This window comes from Crocodylus siamensis, chromosome 1 (genome assembly GCF_052110815.1).
Source record: "Crocodylus siamensis isolate JL-2025a chromosome 1, ASM5211081v1, whole genome shotgun sequence".
NCBI lineage: Eukaryota > Metazoa > Chordata > Crocodylia > Crocodylidae > Crocodylus > Crocodylus siamensis.
In genome coordinates this window covers 181,830,473-181,853,351 of record NC_143395.1, presented here as the reverse complement: position 1 = coordinate 181,853,351, position 22,879 = coordinate 181,830,473, and the positions used below count along the sequence as shown (strand labels likewise).

Genomic DNA, 22,879 nt, shown 5'->3' with positions numbered 1-22,879 from the left:
TCACAGCTACTGGTCATGAATACAACTTACCTCATAATTTTTCTTCGCTTTGAAACCAGCCCCAACGTGGAGCTCAGAAAAAGCTGTTTTTGAGTTGCTAATTTAGAAGACACCCTTTTTTTTTTTGTCAATGTATGCCCTTTCCTAGTCTCATGCATTTTGGGGAAGGCTACTTTCATTCACCCTGTTTAAAAATTCTGCCATCTCCCTCTGAATCTCAGAACAGTCTCTCCATGGAAAGACAGGGTACTTACTACACTAAAACAAAGTAGCAGTAAATGTAGTGTAATCTCTCTTTAAAAAGAGCCTGGCAAAAGCATGTGTCATGCAATGCTAATGATCCAATTCAGAACACGGAAAAAATATACTGGTTCAGAATTTCCAAATCTGATCACACTCCCTCAAATCCTGACCCAAGTTGTAGTCTAACTTTTCTATGCTTCCAATGATCTTCTCACTGACCTCTAGATTTCTCTAAAATGTTGACACCTGAAGATCCAGGTAAAAGGATGTCTCTGGAAAGCACCATTGCTACATGCCTTTGATCAGGCAATTTAGTTTAAATTTAATTCAAAGTTTAAGATTTTTAGAAACATTCTTGGCTTTATACCGGGCTTCTCGGAACATTAGTAGCTATTTTCTATGACACCCTGCTTCTCCAGGCAAAATTCAAAATCTTTTTAGTACAATGCTCAATGGAAACCTTGAAAGAACTAGATTTCCTCCATTAAATTCCTACCTATAAATGTAATAGACACAGCTCTCTCAGCCCTGGGTAACAAGTAATAAGACATTCATATCTCAAATATAACTGATTTTTGTTGCGGATACCAGTGGAGTTTGTGAAGTTGCCGCACAAAGCTTCATTAAGACAACTACATATTCTCATTTCAGACTTAGCTTAATGATCTTTTTGTACCGCTTCTCAGAAAAAGTGAAATCTGTCACTTTCTCCTTAGGAATAAATATAATTAAATGTCAGTTTGTCAGGGGAGAACGTGTGTTTTTGGTCCAGCATTTGAAAGATATTATTTTGTATGTTACTGAATAACCAATTTGTTTTATACAGATAAATACCTGACAGGACCTTCCCATGCCCGGTGCTCCCCCCTACCCCCTCCAAAATTGGGACCACCTTTCAGGAAGAACACAAGTGCAAATATATTTAAAAAATAACTGTGTGCAAGTTTGGTTTCTACCTGTTGTGCATTTAAAGATAGGATTACCTATAACACCTGTCAAGTGTAGTTACCAACGCTGACTACAGCTTTTGGAAGCTACAATATAGGCTGTGATTAATTTGAAGATTTCAGAATAATACTGTTATAAAAGCTACAGTCTGGACAAAAATCGGATTAAGCTCTGAGGCTGTATATGAGCAAAAAGTGTTGAAATCCAAAGCCCCCGTGCAACCGTTTGCAACGTGCAGTTTAAAATCACAGAGTTTGTTAAATTCAGGTTGAAATAGAAACGTTTTCAATTATTCATCTTCATGGACTTCATATTGTCTTTTTTTCCCCTGTTGCTTAAACTGATAATTACTTTGAGAAAACAGACAGCCTATTCCAATAGAAACACTTTAATAGAAATGGTCGAAAGTTCTTCTAGTAAAACCTTCAACCTTGCCACTATAATAAATAAGCCAAGCACTTTGATGAAAATTAACACTAGTTTTGTAAAGAGCACATTGGGGGATTGCAGTCAAGTCTTATCTTTAGTTCCAGTCAACTAGCAATCCTGAAAGAGTTTGCATCATCATCAGAGCAGGCCATTTGATAGGATTCTACTGCTGAACCTAATCAATCTATGGAATACTGTGGCTGTGCTGTGTAACAAAGCTAAAATAGATTTACAAATGGGGTTTTAGGGGATAAGCTCCTCCACAGGATTACATATTGATTTTAAATATAAAAAGCTTATCATATAAACCATAACTACAAAAATAGTGAACCTATGCATAAATCCTTTTAGAAGAGCACCCACTTCAAACTATAAGCCAAGAATAAATCAAGATGTACAAAATCCTAAAGAAGATCCATTTCTTGGGCAGAAAATGAACACACTACCCCAAGGTGTGCAAAAATGAACTTATCTTTTCTAAGGAGGCATTAAATCTGGAACAAAAAAAAAAGGTAACTGGAATATGTTTGTATGTCTAAGGCATCCTGCTACTCAGCTCCAAATGCAGTCAAATTCATGCTCTGAAATGCATACCTTGCTTACATGGGACAAACTGCTTTGAATAGGGGCAGTGTTTCCGTGTGTGTTGACACAAACCATAGGCTGTATTTTCTTCAGCCTATTATAACTCTATAAAACTATTTCAGAGCTTTCCTGGGAGTGAGCAGTGTCAGCAGCAAAATTCACTTGTAAAAATAGGAATACTTTATTGCTGATATTAAAAAGTACTACTTTACTCTCCCTTTCTTATCTCTGCTGCTAACTGGGAAATAGTACTCCTTTTTTTTAACCACTGTTGGCCATTCATGTGTTCTGTGGGAAGTGCTTTAACACTCCAAAAGACCATTCAACTGCATATGCATCCATTTTAACAGTTGGCTAAGAGGACACTGTCTCCACATCACTGAACATTATAACGGTCAGCACCTCTAAACTACAGTACTGCCCACACACTGCTCAGACTAGCAGGGCAGGCCGATGGCCAATAAATCGCCTTTATCTACAATCAGCAGGCTGCTACCTTTTGCAAGTCTCCTTTTTCCCTGTCATCAACTAGCTAAGTAAATTGGTTGATAGATTTTTAAACAGCACAGCCACATGTGGAAGAGTTAGAGCAATTTACCAAAACAGTAATTATCACCTCCCAACAACTTTTTTTTTTTAAGTACCAGTTTGAATCGGAATATTTCTGCTGAGTTGCTTACATTAAACAAACAAGCAAACAAACAAACACAAGCTTCCCTGCTATTTTTGCATCTATGTATTTCAGATCGGGAACAAGCATATACAAGTTAGACCTGTCCCTTTGCATCTTTCACATGGCATCAACTGCTCATTAACAAAGGGCTAAGTAGCTTCTATGATACACACTGTACCGTGCTCCTCATTTAGTCAGTTTAACTTTCTGATCTCTTCTACAGCCAACCTTACCACAAATGTCAGTTTTGTGCTGTTGTTCTATAACCACTTTTACAGTTAATATTCAAAATCAAACATACATCAGCAATTAAGCACCCTTCACGCACAGAGCCAATGCTTCAAAAATAATATTTTAACTTCACGCACAGAGCCAATGCTTCAAAAATAATATATTAACTTCTTGTTATGTACTCATAATATTAATAATTGTTTTAGTGGAATTGTTCTTTCTTTAATTTGGTTTTAAGTATATTTCAGTGTCTGAGCAATACTGCAGAAGTTCCCAGTGGAATACTAATCACAATAACAGTCACAATTCTAAAATGTAGAGTAGTGTGAAACATGCATTATGTTTCTTGTAAAATCCTGGACGTTGAATCACTTTTAAAAAAAAAAGTTTAACTGAGCATCCCACTGTTTGGTACATATTTGCTGCCTAAAAAAAATACAGTTTTATCAAAACTGGAGTGTTATTTTTTGTATGATTGTAGGCATGCAAAGTGGGCATGAAGCCCTTAAAGAATAAAATGTTAAGCATCTTTTTGTTTAAAAAAGGTTTTCTGGTTTTAATACATTAATAATTAAATTGCATTAATTTCTAAGTAATTGCTCTCTCCATACAGAAAGGAGTGTACACATTTTAGACTCAAAGTTTATCCAAGACCACTGTGAACTAGTCTTACGTCAGCATATAGTAACACAGCTATGAAAAGGCTACCTGACACCCCTTGCCTTTTTCCTACAAACTTACGCTTCCAGTGAGGTCTCCAAACTAATTAGAATTGATTTATTATGGATCAGGTACCTTATCAGGTGAAGAAAGAAAATTACCATGGACAGTCAAAGGGTTAAGAGGTCAATACAGAATAGCAAAATCAATTTGCATTGATTAGACAAAAGGTCCATTTTACAGAGCCCAAAGGATTAACTTATAAGCAAACATCTTTGAACTGTAAGACAGCATGTGGGGACTGAGAAGTATAAGCGGTGCAGCATTATAAAACACTTAAGATATTTAAATAACAAAATAAGGTAAGCAATAGTTTAAGCTATCTGAACATTTATTTTTATTATGAATCAGCCTTCGGATTATTGCATCATTCATTTAAAAGCACTATGGAAAGTATTCAATTGTTGTATTTATCCCCTATGTCAATCTTCCCATGAGTTTTCATTCAGGTAAGGTGACTAGACTCTAGAGAGCTACAGAGAATGAAGGAAATATATGCAAAAGGATTGTACTAATCCTGATGTTGCATGTGATGAAATATTTGCTTGACACATGTATAATATTTTACCATGATCACTGATGTGATTTTTTTTTCCTAGTGAACCACTGTTGTAAAAATTAGTTAAATGCAAAAATAACAAGTCTCATGTACACGGGTCACGATTTCCATTTCCTATGACAGGAAAAACACTACTGCTGTACCAAAGCTAGTCTTACTTTACACTTTATTTGTTTAATGCTTAACTAATAAAACATTCTAAAAATATATTGGTCTTTTCCCCTTTTATTTTTTTAAACAAGACTTGTGTTTATGACCTGCTTTCTCTGACATTTGGAATAATTTCTCTGTATACAAAACTTGAGGGCTGTGAGGGAAGATGTCTGTACACTATCATTTTAAATAATGTGTGTGAGCTGAATCAGTTCACAGCTGAGCCCTTCTTGCTGGTCTTCCTGTTAAGCAGTTCCACACAGTTATCATTTCTTACCTTCAATGGCAAGCATTGCTCTCAGCTCCCGGTTCAGCAGTTCGTACCGCCTCTCTAGGTCATGTTCTTTTTCCCTAGGCAAGATGCAAAAGTTCATCAATATGTTAATTACTAAATCATTAAACACTTAAAAGAACCTTTAACTTACATTGATTTTAGGACTCATAACTGACTTTTCTCTTTAACTTTAAGCTACTCCAAACAAATGATACTCAAACTTAAAACCTTCCTCAGGTAGAATATTCAGTAATGCTACTTTTTTCAGTTTCCAAAACGTCTATTTTAGTGAAGTCAGTTTAACTCAATATATAATTAGTATATATTCAGCCTGGGAATAGCTGTTGTGGAATGTGCAAAGCATGATACTTTCTTTCTTATCTAAAGAACAAATTCTAGCATCAAACAATTCAAACTGATAGTATGAACACTGAAAGGAATATCCCAGGTACATTCTGACCTAATAAATATGGAAAATTAGACACGGGATTAGAAAGCTTAATAGTTTGAGGTAGATTCTTCTATCAAGTTCAGACACGAGAAGAAATTTGTGAACATGCAACTCATTTTGTTGTATTATACAGGAACTATGCATATATCTACACTAGGTGGCATACTGAAAGAAAATCAGCTGGTAACTGAGAAGTACTGGAAAAGCAGGACTGCTGGGGTCATCACAAATCCTAGTTTAATGAGTGGTGTTTGTTTGTTTCTTCTTCTATGTCTCTAATAGCTGTTCAATACTGTCCGTTTTTTTAAGTATGTCACCATTAACCAAATCTTGCTCTGCATTGATTTCTAAGTAACATTACTGCACTGGAGTTTATGGATTCATTTTTCAACACTTCAACATTGCTAAAGTAGTGAAATGATTTTATAATTCTGTAGAGCAATTATTAGTAATGTAATGTTCTCCGTGAAATTAGTCTTTGTAGGTCATATTCCAAGTATATTACAAATGGCGTTGCATACTTCTGTGCTGTAATTTTATTCTACTGTTGTTTTTGAACATATAAATTGCACTTGATATCTCCCCCCACCCCCAGCTCTTGCTGATCTTACACCACTGCAATATTTTATACTTTTATGCCTGAAATATCAGAAAAACTAGTGACTTGCTATGTTTGGAAAACCTGGCATATTTGGAATATTGAGGGAACATTCTGAAGTCTGATGGAAAGAAAGTGAAAAAAAATAAGCATCTAAATTCTAAGTAACATACTGATAAATCAACCTCTTGTCAACAGGCTTGTTCATCCATACTTACAGAAGAGAAAGCTGGTTCATTCTTCTTATTAAGGCATTTTTCTTATTAACCAACATGAACCATTCCTGCATCATAGCTTCCTCTTCTTCTGTGTTCCTTCCTACAACAAAATCAGAATTATCATGTATAGGACATTGTACAAATTGAGCAACATATGTCAGGGTCCACTTTTTGAGCAGCAGATCTCTCTTGTTATTGGGTATTAAAAGTTAATTTTTCAAAAGTTAGTAAAAAGAATAGATTTTGAGTGCTAGGTAGCCTATCATCATTTGACTACTCAGTCTTTTAAAGCTGATATTCTTCAGACATATTTTACTGCTCCTTAACACATTGGTGAGTTTTACGGAACTAAGTACAATAAACAAAGAGTGTTCTACCACGTAAACCCTTTTAAGAGGCTTAACTGTTGTTATGTTTCAATGAAAAACTCATGGTACTGATGGATACATGGTCACAGTCAGGGTCAATAACTAACTGAAATATCATTACAGGTGAACGCCATTCCACCCACATAAGGTTGTGTATTAAGGATCTATGTAGGTGAAGTTCAGAGTGGTTGAGGGGCTGACCATAACCTAGAATCCATGGCAAAGGTGCTGGGCTGTTGCACAGCCTCCCCATTGTTACAAACACTGTTCCATAACTGGGGACCTGATCCTATTCTCAGCAAAGTCAAAAGAAATGCACTGACTTTACAGAAGGCAAACAGGCAGCCAGCTGTCTAGGCGACCCAGTCTCTGCCTACATATAGATAGGCATTCCCTACTCCAGTTTATCTCCTTCATGGCCTTCTGCATCCATCTATTCAAGACAGCAGGAAGGCCCTTCTCATGATGCACAGGAAAGGCGTGGGCACCTTTCTTTAGCTGCTCAGCCAACAGAACACTTGCAAGCCCCTTAAAGGAGATTCTGCAGTGTCTAGGGCTGTGTTAGCCCTCTGCAACACAGTGAGTTTCATTTCATCTGCAGTAAGGAACTAGTAGGAACTTCTCAAAGATCTTGATATGGAGCTTGAACCTCCATTTGTCCTAACATGTCAACTCTCACCTTTCTCAAAACTGGGCTGAAAGACATTTTTCATCTGATGTCTTAAGTGAACTATAAGACTCATGATGCATCTCTTAGGGTAGAATTTGGAAAGAAACTTTCTCTGGTAGCAAGGAAGCTTGAGCCAGGAAGTCTGGGGTCTTTCCCTTGGTTTGCCACTACATTACTGTGACCTCAGGCAAGTCTTTCTGCATCTCAGCTGTCCAGGAATAATAATGTAGAGATAACACTACTTGCCTACACCTGTAATGGTGCTGAGTATTAGATGTTTGTAAAGTGTTTTGAAATCTCTGAGGCTAGGAACAGGCATCACATGTGTTCTGGACAAGTAGTGGCTGTGTTTGTCCTGGAACAGAAAAATCCTGGGATTGGTGTGTACACATATAGAATCATAGAAAATTAAGGTTGGAAGGGACCTCAGCAGGTCATCTGCTCCAACCCCCTGCTCAAAGCAGGATCAACCCCAACTAGATCATTCCAGCCAGAGCGCTGTCAAGCTGGGCCTTAAAAACCTCCAAGGATGGAGATTCTACCACCTCTCTGGGTAATCTGTTCCAGTGTTTTATTACCCTCCTAGTGAGAAAGTTTTTCCTTTGCTGCAACTTGAAACCGTTGCTCCTTGCTGTCATCTGCCACCACTTAGAACAGTCTAGATGCATCCTATTTGGAACCGCCCTTTAGTTAGTTGAAGGTTGCCATTAAAGCCCCTCTCAGTCTTCTCTTCTTTAGATTAAATAAGTCCAGTTCCCTCCACCTCTTCAACACCCTCCCAATCAGGGTTTAGTAAGCAGCTGAATGCACCAGTGCTTTTTTGCCATTGATCCAATGATGTGATCCTGGGAAAACTGTACAGACACACTTTGTGATGTCCTGCAACACTTTTTATCCTGGGAACATCTTTAGGGTTTGTCCCAGGACAACAGACATGGATACCTGAATGACTGCACTTCATCCTGGGATACAATTTTCTCCCAGGACAGATGTGACATCTGTTTGTAGCCTGAGGTAAGTTGCTATAAATGGGGGGAAGGCATATTATTAACCTAATGTGATGGATCGTTAGTGGCTCAAGAAGCTGGTAAGACAGAAAAAACATTTTGGGTTTTACTTTAAGAGAAAGCTCGTACATTCTGGACGTTACCATCGGAAACATGCCCAATTCAACACAGTTGCCCGTCTTGCACACATTTCCAAATAACATGTTAATGTACAGGCCCAGAGCTGCACACACAGTTGCCTTTTTTCAAGTGGATATTCCCTAGCTGCATGGAGGATAGCCAGCTGTCTGCTTTGCATTGGCTTCTTCTTGCAGCCCAGTGACTCTGGAGTTCATAGAGGAAGAATGAGAAAAGATAGGGAGAGGACTGGGCAAGTCAAGGATGATATACATTGTCTCTGCGCTGCTGATGGGTATACACTAGGGCTGTGCGAAACAGCACCATTCTGTTTCAACTTGATTTTGAGGTTTTGACGGAACAGTGTTTTGTTTCGAATTTTGTATCAATTCGAAACTGCTGTTGCATTTTGTTTTGTTGAAACAGTGATGCTGTTTCAACTTTTTGTCCATAGGCTATCACAGGGAAGCTTAAAACAGCCTCTCTCATCCAGCAGGCAGATTGGGGATGGCTGTGCGACCTTCCTCAAAACCTCCTCCCCTAGGTTTTCCTGCAGGAAGCGATAAAGCCACAGTTGTGCAGCACTTATAGTTCTATTTAGTAGCTCAGCATTCCTCCAAAGGCTGTCCAGATGACAGCAATGTTTGGCCCTAAGTTGCAGATCAAAGAAATTGTTGCATTGATGCAAGTATCAGGAGCACCAGCTTCTGGAAGCAGACAGTATTTCTCAGTATTTCAGAGGAAAGCAGCCTCTCTCTGGAAAGTACCAAGCAGGTTGCAATGTTTTTTTTATTTTTATTGGGGGGGGAGGGAAATTTGTTTCTCATTCATGCAAATGATCAATTTATGCCCTGAAGCTAGACATTTAATTCCCCTGAACCGCATAGGAAAAAATGTTTTTTCAACCAAGACAAACAGCTATCTGGCTAGAACAATACTCTATTGATTAATTATACTAAATTCAACATTTAGTGGTTGCTTATAGAATGCTCTGGGATCTCTGAACAAATGGTGCCCTTACATTTGCTCTCATTACAATGGTACCCTGATACATTTGCTATGTTATGTTGGGTTCTGCAAGCCATTTTCAACACACACACACACACACACACACACACACACCAGAAACCCTTTACTGTAGTTCTACTGGTTTAGACCAGCTGTGAATCTAACCCTTAGTTTTACCATGACCAACGTTCTAGGGCAAGAACGTAATATAAGATGCTAAGGCTTTCTACTTCTACATACAAATTTTTCTTCTACAAGTAAACTTAACTGCAGCACATAATTCAAACATATCTCAGTAAAAGTTATATCTATCCATCGGGATCTTAAAAACAGATGTGTACCTTCAATATTTTTATGTTACATTTATGCTGACATGAAGTGCTAAAAAAAAGGGTTTTTTTTTTAAAGTGAGTCAACAAAGTCTTTAGTGTTTTACAGTATTTTTAATCTTTTGGGGTAGCTGTTTTTGTATTCACTTTGGACCATGTGATGCCCTGACACCAGTCATGTGATATCAACTGCGATAGGCACAAATCCCCGGGCAGCAACAAAAGAAGAAAGAGTAAAAAGAAAAAGCTGAGAAAAAGCTTGCAATTTGGAAAAAGGCCAACTGTACCCTGGTGAAGGCCTTTTTGATCAGTGAAATGACACATGTGTGCAATATTAATAGCAACAGATTGTGATTTTTTTTTGACCAAGGGCTTTTAAATTCTTGTACATACATCTAAAATAGATACTTCACAACAAATAGGGTAAGCCTCACTGCCACATAAATAATTTTAAAATTGATATTTTCAAACCCCACAGTATTAGCTAATTTACTAAGTATTATTTTCTTCAGTGGGAGAGTGAATAAAAAACATTTCCAGTCAAGAAAAATAGCATGCTGATAGAGTAGTGATATCTGTAAATTAAAAGCACACTTGCAATTGCTAAATGAAATAAAAACATAGGATTCCCCCTTACCACCCTCCCCTCCCCAATTCATTTCACACTTCCACTTAGTAAAACTGCTCAACTGAACTGCTACGGCTGCTTATTCCCATTTATAAAGTGTAAAATGAGTATTTAAATAATTTGCTACAAATGTTTGAAAATTCAAAATGAGAAAATATCTATGGAGAAACAATACAGATTATTTAAATGAAGTGAAAAACATGTTTGAGAACAAATCAATAATGTGTGTGCAAACCTCTTATCTGAGCCAGTACAAGATGATGAAAATCTATAAATAGCCCACAGATCTTAAACATAAAATGTTTTTTCTATAATACATGCATTACACCATTGTTTTAGATTTTTTTAATAAAAAAAACCTTTTAAAGCTAGTAACTTGGACCATTACAAATTAATCCTGACTTTAATAACTGGTTAAAGACCCCTTCAGCTTTATAAGTAACAAAAAATATTAAAGCCTGTGATCACAGCGAGCTTTTCTCATTTCTCCTCTAACCATTTGTTATTTAATCCAATACTAGTAATCCAATTTGTCCATCAGACTTTTAAAGGGCAGAATGCAACTTCCCCAGCTTAGACACTTTTCAAAGTACAATATATTTTTCAAATGAATGCTGGATGTTTCATTTTTTTCCCCAACTGTTCCTAGCTCTAATGTATGAGGAAAAAAAGAACAAGATGAACATTGTTCGTACTGATTAAGTAAGAGCTCATTAAAGAGCTGTCAGTGCCATACTTTGAATATGCATGAAGCATATAATCAGATCTAGTACCGTCACTAGAGGAGAATACGGTAAGTACAAAGGATTGATTTAATTACTTAGAGTGGGCTGTGGTGGTAAAGCAGTCTTGTTAGCGCAAAAAGAAAAGGAGGTTGTATTCTGGCACGGTTAGGGGAAAAAGGCAGTTTTAGCTTCTGCCACAATACCTAATCTCAGGATAAAGCACTTTACATTGTAGCTTAAAATGAAGACTGTCAGTATTCTAAAAAGGCCAGAATTCATCTTATCTTGTTTAACCTCACCTGGTTAACTCTCTAGCAGAACGTATTTATTCTCTTTAACGCATAATTACGGTTCTATCTTTTTGTCCTATAGCCACAACAATGATTTCTGAAAATAAAATCTTAAAATAAGACTCTTTAGGTCTGCAAATACCACATTCATTCAAAATGCAGACTAACCAAAAGATGCAACAATAAACATGAAGATGAAAGAGTATGGTTCATCACTCTTTTAAAGTAAGTATAAAAAGCCAAGGCAATGTTTTAATACCATATTACTCAATATTTTGTGGTGGGAATTTTTAGCAATACCGCTTTCATTAATTTCCTTTTTTAAACAATAAATTCCTGCTTTGTTTTTCCCTAGGAAACCTGGGGAATTTTCTCAAATCAACTCTCTCATTGCCATTTTCTAATTCATTGTCTGGCTTGAGTGCCAAAGGATGTATGTTCTATTCTTCTCTTCACTTGACATCTACCAGATCGCTCCTCAATGATTTGGAATGATCCCAATACCAACAATGGAATACTCCAAGACCCTAAATTCTATCAACAGATACATATAGGCCAATCCCATTGACTTTTAGGTTGAGGTCCTGCACTGTAATATCCCTCATACCAGAATCAATAATGGCTGTAGCAAAGCGTTCAGTGACTGTCCAACAAGTCAGGAGTTTATTTAATGACACCAGTTCTACCATAAATTGGCTCATGTCTTTTGGTTAATCCCATGCACCAAATAATTATTTTCATGGCTGCTGTTCACTGCTGACTCACACCCTTTTTTCATTTGCAGGATTTTTGAATTACAAGCCTATTTTTATGTTACAAATTTTTGAGTATAGCATAAATGAATAACTTGTATTTTGATGTTGCGCATCTTTGACACTCCTTTATATAGTATCATTTATATTAAGCACTATAGGATTTACTAAGGGGCCTGTAGTCTAAGTCATACGTTGATTCCTTGTGAAACATTTTAATGACTAGTACTCCGATAAATGGTTATTGTGAGTCATTCTGAAAGCATCATTCATTTTTTTCTGCTAAAATCCCCCAAAACAAGCCCACCCTCTGATCATCCAGCCATCAGCACTTCCATGTACCATGAGCCTCATTATCATTTAAGCCTTTTGGGCAGCTAGACAGTTAGATAAACTGAGAATGGATTAACCTAGTATGACTGTACATTTTTAAGAAGCCAGTGAAAAGTGCTACAAAATATTATGAATGCCACTTAAAAGAGAGAAAAAGCAGCAACATGTAGCAACAAGACTAGTTTACTATATAAATGGATGAACACAGTAACTCCTCTACACTTTATGCCATCATAAATCTGTCAAGACAAGTAAATAGATGAAAATAATGTTTTTTTAAAAATTGTTAAATCTACATGTATTTAGCTGTTGTGTAAAAATGAATTACAACCCACAGAAGATATCTATTAAAAGGTTTCTACCAGCATCCAAAAGCAACACATTCAGTCTGGCAAGAAATAACAGGCTTACGGAAATCACTTTGTATGCTGCCTTAAGCAGCAATTGTTTTTAAGTTTTATTTGCACTGCATATTCTATGTGCCACGGTATAATGGTTAAACAGAAAATTCCACATGTCTACCCATTTACTTCAACAGAATAATATGAAAAAGAACCTACTTAAGCCACAGCCCATTCTTCACTCATTTGCTGATGTTTACACACAGTTTTAAAATAGAATAGATGAAGCTTTCTTCACTCAACACACTTGGGTGAAGAGGCCAGCAGGAGAATGCCAGCGCATGTGAACTAGAGGTGGGTGAGTACTGAAAAAACTGGCCAAGGTCTATATGAGAGGACATGCTATTTTTTTTTTGCGACTGTTCCAATGACAATCTGGCAATCACAAAACTGTTGGTGTGTTCCTAAATTTCCACAAATTTTGGCCTGAAATTCTTTTGAAAATCTGTAACAAAATTTGTTATTTGCCCTTGCAAACAAATGTTTTATTCACCCAATCAAGACTAGCAAAATGTCAAAATGCTCATATGAAAGAAACTGGAATTGTTTACCGCAGAGAAGAGGTGGATATAAATTACTGAATGCCAGAGAAAAGATAGAGTGGGAACTTTTATTTCTCATGTCTCCCAGAACATGATCATGGGAAAACTCAAAGAAATTGAAGGGTGGCAAATATAAACTTATTAAAAATAAAGATTTTTTTTTTCCCTAAACACTTCTCATTACCTGTAGAGCTCATTGCCACAAGCTATCAGTGATGCTAAGAGCTCAAAAAGGCTGAACAGAAATCAAATACCTGTATGGAGAGTTGTAATGGTAAATAATAAAATAAAACAAACTCAAAACCACTCCCCCACCCAAGACATTGAGAAGGAACCTAACTCCTCATGCTTCAAAACAAAGCCAACTATTAGAAGGTATGTGGGAACTTTCCCTAAGGCTAGGTTATGCTATTACTGCCAAATCACAGATGCAGATTTTCTTCTGCTCTTTTGAATCAGCTGGTACTGGTCACTGTGGGAGAGGATATTTTGGAACTAATATGACAATTAAATCTTGATCTAATATGATCGTTCTCACGGTTTTATGGATCAGTCAGGGAATAGAAACACTACCATGTGTCTCAGGTAACCACTCAAGACATCACGTGCAGAAAGCAGTCAAAAGACCCAACCCAATCCTAAATGAAACCAGTGGAAATCTTTCCACTGACTCCAACAACGCGCTTACATTGGACCCAAAGCAAACAGTTTCTGAACAAACCATTTGAATAGTGTTAATCTATATCAGTAGGTACATTCTTGCATATAACAAATGCCTTAGTAGGAAGGGTTAAACTCACAATAAATATTATTTGCAAGAAAAAATTATGGCAGCTCCAATTTGAGGTGTGTCAAGTCATACTGAGAATTGTGGTCAAGAGTTTGCAAAAGTGACTAGTGAGTTTGGATTTCTCAATTTTGGGTAGCTTTGGTTAAGGCATTCTAATTTGGTGATTTGCTGAAAAAGAGGCTCCTTCATAGTACCCCAAGTTGGGTTCTCAAAATCTGAGAACCCCTGCTATCACAATTCATTTTTGAAAATATTGGCCATATACAAGTCCATGTACTGTGAACTACTTTCTTATTGTAAGAGGGTTTTTGTGTAGATTACCAGAAAAGCAAAAAATACCAAAAGAATCTGAGATAATTAGTGCAGCAATAAGGCTGGATGCAGCTATGCTGCATGTAAAGACAAAGGTCAGACAGGAGACATCTGCTACTACCCCTAGACACTGTGAGCACCAGGTACAAGATGCAGTGTTTCTGAACCATTCAATAGTTTATTTGATGTTATTATTTTATTATGGTAAATAGACTAAAAGGTTATGTACATTTTAGTATACATACACACATATTTCCAATGGGAAACTGGGGATCAAAGAGCAAGCTTTCAAAACAAAATCCTTAGTTACCAATAGAGGACAGTCCAGGGCTGCAGCTGGAGGAATCACATCATCACTGTGCTTAAAATAATGTTATGACATTTTGAGTATCAAAATAAGGAGGGGGTGGGGGAGATGATGCTTTCTCCCTTAAAACTTGGTAACTGGAAATGTGCAGTGAATTGGGTGTTCTGGCATTGACTCTATAAGCAGTACCTTGGAATTGTGGTGCTCAGCCTACACCAGAGAAACATCTCTGGCCTCTCACAAAATAACCTCACTGGCTACTCCAAAATACCTAAACTCACTGAGAAACTACCAGATAAACAATTTGGATGAACTCTATGAAGAGTATCAGTTTTCAGATGAGGGAAGAAGTTCTGCTCATGGCTTCCCCTGTCTAAACATTATGGGAAAATACTGAATGAAAGTTAAATACAGGTTTCCTTACTGACAGCGCTCTTGCCACATTTCAAGCAGCTTCCAAAAAGACACCAATGTTTACACACACAAAAAAGTCTAGCAAAGGTAGGACATGACTACCAAGAATCTGCCAGATGGAATTATTTTATGGAGTACTGTCTCTATTTCAGAGCTGAAAAGACCAGCGATGGAGGCAGTGGGGAACGTAGCCTTAGGCAACAGTGGAAAGCCAAGCAGGCTGTGTCGACACAGTCCTCAATTGCCCCCTTGCCATCAATGGCCATATGTTGGATGCCCCTGAACTAAAAGAATGCCAGATCTCATAGGAATTGGGGCAAGAGGAGAAAACACTTCAACTGAGAGTTATCTTGGGTTTGAAACTGGGAACCACCCAGTGTATAGATATCGGTATGAAAGACAGTAAAATGACAAATAGCATGAAAGGGCATTCATTTTCTTCGCTCTACAAACTGATGTAATGACTATCAGAATATTACCTTGGTAGAAAGCCAGTAGCAACTGAATAAATGGTCTTGAATAACTATTTAATACAGAGTTGATTAAGAACTATATGATAGACTTAAGAATACAGAGCTGATTAAGAACTATATGATAGACTTAGGATGGAACCGCTTACCAAGACCAGGAAGAGACATGGTTTATGCTTTCTAAATTCAGATCACAGAGAGTGCACCTACATGTGTGCCCAATGGATCAGTTGCTGCTGTGCAGTCATTTAGTACTACTTGCTGTAGTACTTGCTCTACTAAATGACTGTGCAGTAACCACCACTACCTGAGCAGTCCCAGCACTGCATGGGTTGTTTCTTACTCTACCGCACAGTAGCGATGGCATCACAGTTCGTGCCTGCTGACACTACATCACCATAGCTTGTTGCTACAGTGACATAGCATCTTGTGTAGACGTGCTCAGGAGGTAAGTGTTCAACTGAAAATCCCTCAGCAGTTTGATGCTTTTTGCCTTTAGAATACTAAATGAATGAGCTCAGTAGCTCTTGGACAGGTGGAAACAGTTTTGGACTTGAATTCTTAGTGCCATGGCCAAGGTTCCCAGTCCAGGATAATGATTACAGAAGCTCTTGACATATACTTTGGTTTCTGAGATCTTTTGGAATTTAGGAGAAGCTATGGGCTGAGGAAAAAAGTACCTCAGCCCCCTGTTCATAATGCAGCAAAATGTATCCACAGCCCATAAATTGAAATCTATCAATCTTCTGTAAAATATGTGAAACATTTTTTTGCTGCTGTAACACAGTGATCTATGCCTGAGAGTTCTTCAGAAAAAACCTGTCTGTTGTATGTTGGGCCCAGGGACCATCTGCTGGAAGAAAACGCTGGCAGTTGAGCTTTTGTGCTTTCAGATTGAGAAGTAACATCAGGCACTTTCCTCTGAACGTGTCTAAGTTTTCTTCTGCTGGCCACTGCTTCTCACGCCAGAGTTTTTATCCTACTTGCTTTTTCATTTAACAAATGGATGTCTGAATGTGATGCTGCATTGGTAAGAGGGGTAGCCTGAATGGCCTCACAAATCACTCTTGCCATTTAGTATGGGTCATGCTACCCTGATGTTTACCAATTTTTGCTTTATATTCTTCATAACATTTTTTCCTGATGCTGAGAAGGAGGTGGTGTGTGCGTGTGTAAGGGGCACATTGTGTACAAAATGCATTTTTGAAGGGAGAGACCGGAGTTCAGCACGATGCTCCGAAGAGATGATGGCTAGCATCAGTGATGATGCTGTCTCACAGGTGAAAAAACACAACTAGGGGATTATGCGTCACCAGTGTTCTACTGATGCAAAAAAAGAAGCCAGCTGGAGTGTATTAACTCCTCCATTAATAGGAGTGTTGCATGCAATTCACAGGAAGTGATTCTTCCACTCTATTTAGCTTACCTGGTATACCTTGCCTGGGTTTTGGGGCCCATACTTCACAAAAGACAAGGACAAATTGGAAAAAATCCAAAGAAGAGCAACAAAAGTAATACGCTATCTAGAAAACATGATCTACATAAAAGGAAAGTCTGGAAAAAAACAGGATTATTTAGTACGGAAAAGATAAGACTGAAGGGGATTTGGTAGCAGTCTTCAATTATGAAAAGGATGGTTGTAAGGAAGAGGCTGACAGATCGTTCCACGTGTCCAGAGACCACAGGTCAAAAATTAACAGCCTTAAATTTCAACAGGTGATCTTTAGGTTGAATGTGAGGAAGAACTTCCTAACTATGAGGGTAGCTGAGCACTGGAACAGGTTACTCTAAGAGACTGTGGAATCTTTATTACTGGAAGGTCTTTCAAGCCTACAGGACAAACACATGGCTAGGACAGTTTAGACAGGGACAAGCCTTTTGAACAGGGTTTTTGATTACAAGACTTCCAGTTCTATACCTGTTTTTCTATTAGTCTATTTATTAGAGGATTTGGTAATAATTATAAAGCATTTTGAAGATAAACCTTAATAATATAATGTTGGTTTTCAAAGAGTAAAAATCTACTGATGCATATTTTTGTGGACTGTTCTTACATAGAACCTAACCGATAAATTGTTTCACTTAAAACCCTTCATCATTCTGCCTCTCACAATTTACTACTGGCTTGTAGTGTTGTTATAGTCTCCTTATCACAGGTTGATCTGTTATGGCTATGTATAAAATCAGAGACATTTATAATGAAGATGCTGAGAAAGCTTTACCATAACAACTCAACCAATGGCATCATATATGTATGCTTTGTATTTTCTTAATTTCTGGGAAGGTTTCTTTTCTGTTATTTCATAGTAGCAGACAAAAAGACTTGTCCTTTTTCTTGAAAAATATTTTTCTGATTTTTCCATTTTTTGGAGCAATTGCCATCACCATGCTGCTGTTTTGGTTGCCGTGGTTTATGTACACATCCAAATTTCCCACAATATAACTAGCTATCTCTTTGCAAGCTTATTATTTAGTTAGTTTTCAATTCACCTAATGTTAATTTTTCTGAGGAAAATAAAAATAATGCTATCAATTGGTACCACATTAACTGGATGTTTTTTGTAGTCATAGTGTATTACTTGTTTATTTTTCGACAATTTAAAGTAAGATAATAAAATACTGAATGATCACGTGTTGCCATCAACTAATTAAAATGCCTTACATATATGCATGAATATTTCTGCATTCGAAATTGAACTCTATTGATTTCTTCCATTTTTAAATTTTTATACAGAGACCATATTTTTGTTATCATTCTTCAGGGTTTCCATAAGAACCCAATCTGCCTATTCATTAAAGAATAATAAACTAGTCATTAGGAGTTAGGCCCAATATAAGTATTTTAAGCACAGGATTATTGATCAAGTCCAAAGAAGTACAGATTGAATAAATACACATGAATACATACAAACAGCATGCAGTACATCCTGCCATCTGAACTTGCAAAGATTTACCATTGTACCCTTCCCTAATGATCCATAGGTTGGTAACAGAATTGTTATTAAACTGAGTCTTACTCAGAAGTAAATCTGAGCCCTCAGAATTATTCTGTTTTACCACTAACACTAGTGGCTACAGATACCTCAGACTTGTTGAGATTTTAAATTATATTTCAAAGTCTAAGTTGTTATAGATAGTATGCTTTTTTGCTATTACAAATTTATATGATAGATTAATAAGCCTCTATAATGCAAACTGGAAAATTAAGCTTTGTATTCAGGTCTGTGAAGTTGCAGGACATTTTGGGGGATTTATTTTCAATAATGAATCTATACATACACACATCATCAAGCACCCATTGGAAAGCAGAACACTTCAAGTGATTAATATAGCTAAAGGGGACAGATAAGAGATCGGTGACACAATCACCTGGTAAAAACCGTAAAAGGTGTTGCATTAAAAGGCTTTTACTTTACATGTGAAATAATACTAAGAAACCTGTATTTTAGCACTTGTACTCAACAAGCACTCCAAACTATGCCATGATGAGAACAGAAACCCATCCTTTCTAATAATCTTGTGACAAAAGCTAAAAGACATCATCCTATTAACTAGTGATCTCAACTGCTAATGCAGAGTACTTCCTGGTGCCTTTTATGTAGAATGCTGCTATTAAAAAACCACTAAACATTCACTGTGAACAACACAGAATCATTCATCTTTTATCAGCATCTCTTGTTAGAAGAGTATGAGAAGGGCTGAAGGTGTCATTGATATTATAGAGTGGAAATTAATCAGAAATTTCTCTCATATTTTCCTCATCACACTAATTTACTTTTGTACAAATTTCCCCCTGCTAAAAAGTTCATACCCAACCCCCTGTTGTACTCTTTTAAGTTGAGAATATTCAACGAGTGCGTCAACTGAAAGGCACCAGGTCCTAACACAAAAAGCATTCGAAATTCTCATTTAGTTGTCTTTATTTTGCTAGCGCCATGTGGTCCTTGAAGATGTAGAAAACACGGGAAGCCGAGTAAAGATCAGAGCAAGCTCATTAGCATTCTGACAAAATTGGAGTGGTGGAGATGTATAGTTTGCCTAGTTTGTCGTTTTGAAAGCTACCGGTGGTAAGCTTTCTATTTCATTGTGCTTTTGTCTTTTTTGGGGGTTTTCAACGCAGCAGGGTGTTTGTTAGCCTAGGCTTTCTCAGTGCATTGTGGGAACCTTTCCTGCACATTCAGCCTATATAGTATCATTCTAGTTCAAGTCAAAAAGTTTTTTTCCCTACACATTTAATAATAACCTATACTAATGTATAATGATTGCCTTTATGTCTATACCCATTCCAGCCAAGCACCTGAATTGTTGAGTTGTTTTTTTTTAAGGAGCTGTTTTTTTAAATCTTCTTAAATATGTTGCTATTTTTCTTGAAAAGGAATTAATCTAAATTCTGCTGTTTACAATAAACTAGGAATGAATTTGAGACAGATCCAGATGATTACAATTTAAAAGCAAACCTTTCACTATATAACATCCCAATTCTATTTCAGGGACTCTTGAAGAAAAGATTGGTTTATGCTCCAGAATTATGTAAATAATGAATTACCTCTTAGAAGACCTAAAGAACTTATTACTCTGGTCATTTGATTTTTTTTAAACATAAGGCTCACTTTGAAGGGCTAAAAGGGCTACATTAATGCTGCTATTCAACATGAACGTTTCCAAGTTGCAATGAAATGGATAAAGGTCTTTTTGGATGAATTTATCTGCTAAATCCTTGTGGTTGCCCTCCTATCTTGGATGATGACCCAAAAGAATGTCAACAGCTCATTTCCCAGAAAGCTGGAAAGAGTCACTATGCAAGCCATAATCTGCACATTCTCAAAGAACCATTTCAAACATTACATTTCACAAGCTGTTTAAAGTGATTTTTCTCTCATCTCCACTATCCTAACAGTACTTTTGACATCAGTGCTTCTGAAATGATGGGTTAAACAAAGTTGAAACATGACTTCAGCATATGGCCCCTACATTCCTATTCTTACACATGTACACACAGACTATGCAACACTATACATTTCATACCCACTTTAAATTTACATTATAAAATGATGGCCACACTACATGAGCAACAAGCAAATAACGATGCAAATATAATAAGTAACACCTGATATGCTGTTTGTATTTTTAATGCAGTCTCTATCAAGTGATAATTTTCACAACTGCATATATCCTCCTACCCTGTTAGAATAAACCTCACCTTGAAAGGAGGTAAAATGATCTATATATTGATGCAGCTAATTTAATTTAGGAATGTGGACTAAAGATATATTTACTTAGCAATATAGAAAGGATCATCTAATATTAAGGGGCAGGTTTCATTTTATACAAAACCTTAAGAATTCATTTGCCTTGTTATATGTTTGGATAGCACCGGTATGTTTATCTAATAGCATCATAGTTGCATCAAGCTCTTCTTACCAGGAAAACAAATGTCCTAATCACAGAGTGGATGCAACCTTTAAAAAAAAACAATATAAGCAATTAAGTTTCTTGTGACTGTGAAAGCTCTGAAATACCAAAATTACATTTAGGGTGAGGACTGACAGAGCCATTTTTGGTTTGTCATGCTGAATTCTAATTTCTCTTCAAGTACACATTCAATGCAGTTGGCTCTATCAAAAGGTATTTTGTAATGTTAATGTTATTATATATGATAAAATATAATACTTAAGGGCACTGGGGAAAAAAACTTTTCAAAGTTGGTAACAGCCATTACTTGAGATAAAAAAAATGTGAGAGTCTGTCAGATTCAGGATTTCACCCACATTTAAATCTATTGCAGACACTGTCACTATCCAACCAGGCTCAAACCCATAAAAGATTCAAATAAACTGGAGAGTGTTATAGTCTCAACAGTAAAGATGACTGAATTATTTCCTATACTTTGCAATGTGCTTATGGCTGCAAATTATTTATCTCCTTCACTGCATTCTCCTACCAAAGTTTCTTGAATAAGATTCGTCTGGACCAGCCATATCAAATTAGAGGGCAGTCAGGAGTGTCTAAGTCCAGCTTTAAAACAAATATCATAACAACTACTTAGCCATATGGAAAATAGGGTATGCCTTTCCTGAAAGGCTTCATACATTTTCTATCTTAAATTTCAACTTCATTAGAAACTATTTCTGACTAGCAAGCCACAAGATTGCTAAATATCTAACTGCTAAACCACCATGAAGACAGAGTCTTTTTTAATGGCAGAACTTTTTCTAAGATGCAAATGAACAATAATCTAATTTCTAGAGCAAATTAACTGAAAGATTCATTCTAATGTTTTCAAAGTCTCAGAAATTATCTGCCTTTCAAAACATACGTAATATATACACATACATACACACATACACATATACACACGCTAACAGTATCCCCCATTATACCAAACTTACATCTTCAGAAGATCTCACATTGTACTTATGTTTAGGTTCCTATGACTTAAAGGCCAGATGTTTCACAAATGACCAACAATTGGAGGTTAGAATAAATTAATGACTGATTTCTGAGCTTTGATGGAATTAAGCATACTTCTTTTCTCAATGTGCCATGTGAATGTTCTCCCGTTAAACTTTTTTTTCTTTTTTTTTTGACAAGTGAGGCCACCCGGCAGAAAACAACTGATGCAAAACCCAGGAGTAATCCCTCTGTTTAGTTCAACACTGTGGTTAGCCTTAACACTGCCTCTATTATCCAATGGATTTAGAGAAACTTTCATTTATTTGTTGGCCTCAGTTTTCAACTTTGTTGCCTTTTTTTTTTTAAAGAACCCAAGACCTATTCCTATGTAAATACATTTGCATACAGTCACAATGAAACATTCTGGGACTCTGATTAAACTTGCACAACTAGATAGCTGCTGTGTGCATATTTGTGATCTCCACATAAGCACTTTCACAAATACATACAAGTAAATGAAGTTGGATGTCAATGCTGCAAGAACCTCTGAAATTTAAAAGAAACACATCATTGAAGACTATGTTAAAATGCCTAAGCTGACATTACAAAAGAATATACGATTCTGTCTATAGGACAATAATACAATATTAAATTTTTACCGAAACAAAACATGCAACGATCATAAAATCTTTTCCATTTAGGAAACATTAAGATCTGAATCCTTACTGATGCATAATCTCTTTTCATACTATATTTCTGTAGTAGTAGCACACAGAATCATTGCTCACAGAAATATACTTTCCACTTGTTTTTTTCTTATCACTTGTTTCCATAAACAAAATCCATAGTAAAATGTATCATTATGTTTGACCACAGAACATAATGAGCCCCTTTTTTACAGTCATTCAAGTACATAGCTTTGCATTCAGTCATTCTATTTT

At 36.6% G+C, this 22,879-nt stretch overlaps 1 protein-coding gene across 10 annotated transcripts in view; it reads right to left on the bottom strand.

Annotated features, from left to right (window-relative positions):
- The window catches only part of EHBP1 (EH domain binding protein 1), a 334,112-nt gene that overhangs the window by 3,661 nt on the left and 307,572 nt on the right, over positions 1 to 22,879 (bottom strand). For 9 of the 10 annotated variants that reach the window (XM_090050445.1, XM_090050452.1, XM_090050433.1 and 6 more), the window contains 2 exons: positions 6,083 to 6,182; positions 4,819 to 4,892 (listed from right to left, as the gene is read on the bottom strand). In XM_090050445.1, coding sequence (XP_089906571.1) covers positions 4,819 to 4,892; positions 6,083 to 6,182 — 174 coding nt within the window. Of the gene's footprint in view, positions 1 to 4,818; positions 4,893 to 6,078; positions 6,183 to 22,879 lie in introns of those variants that run through there. The other variant, XM_090050451.1, reaches the window with a different exon arrangement.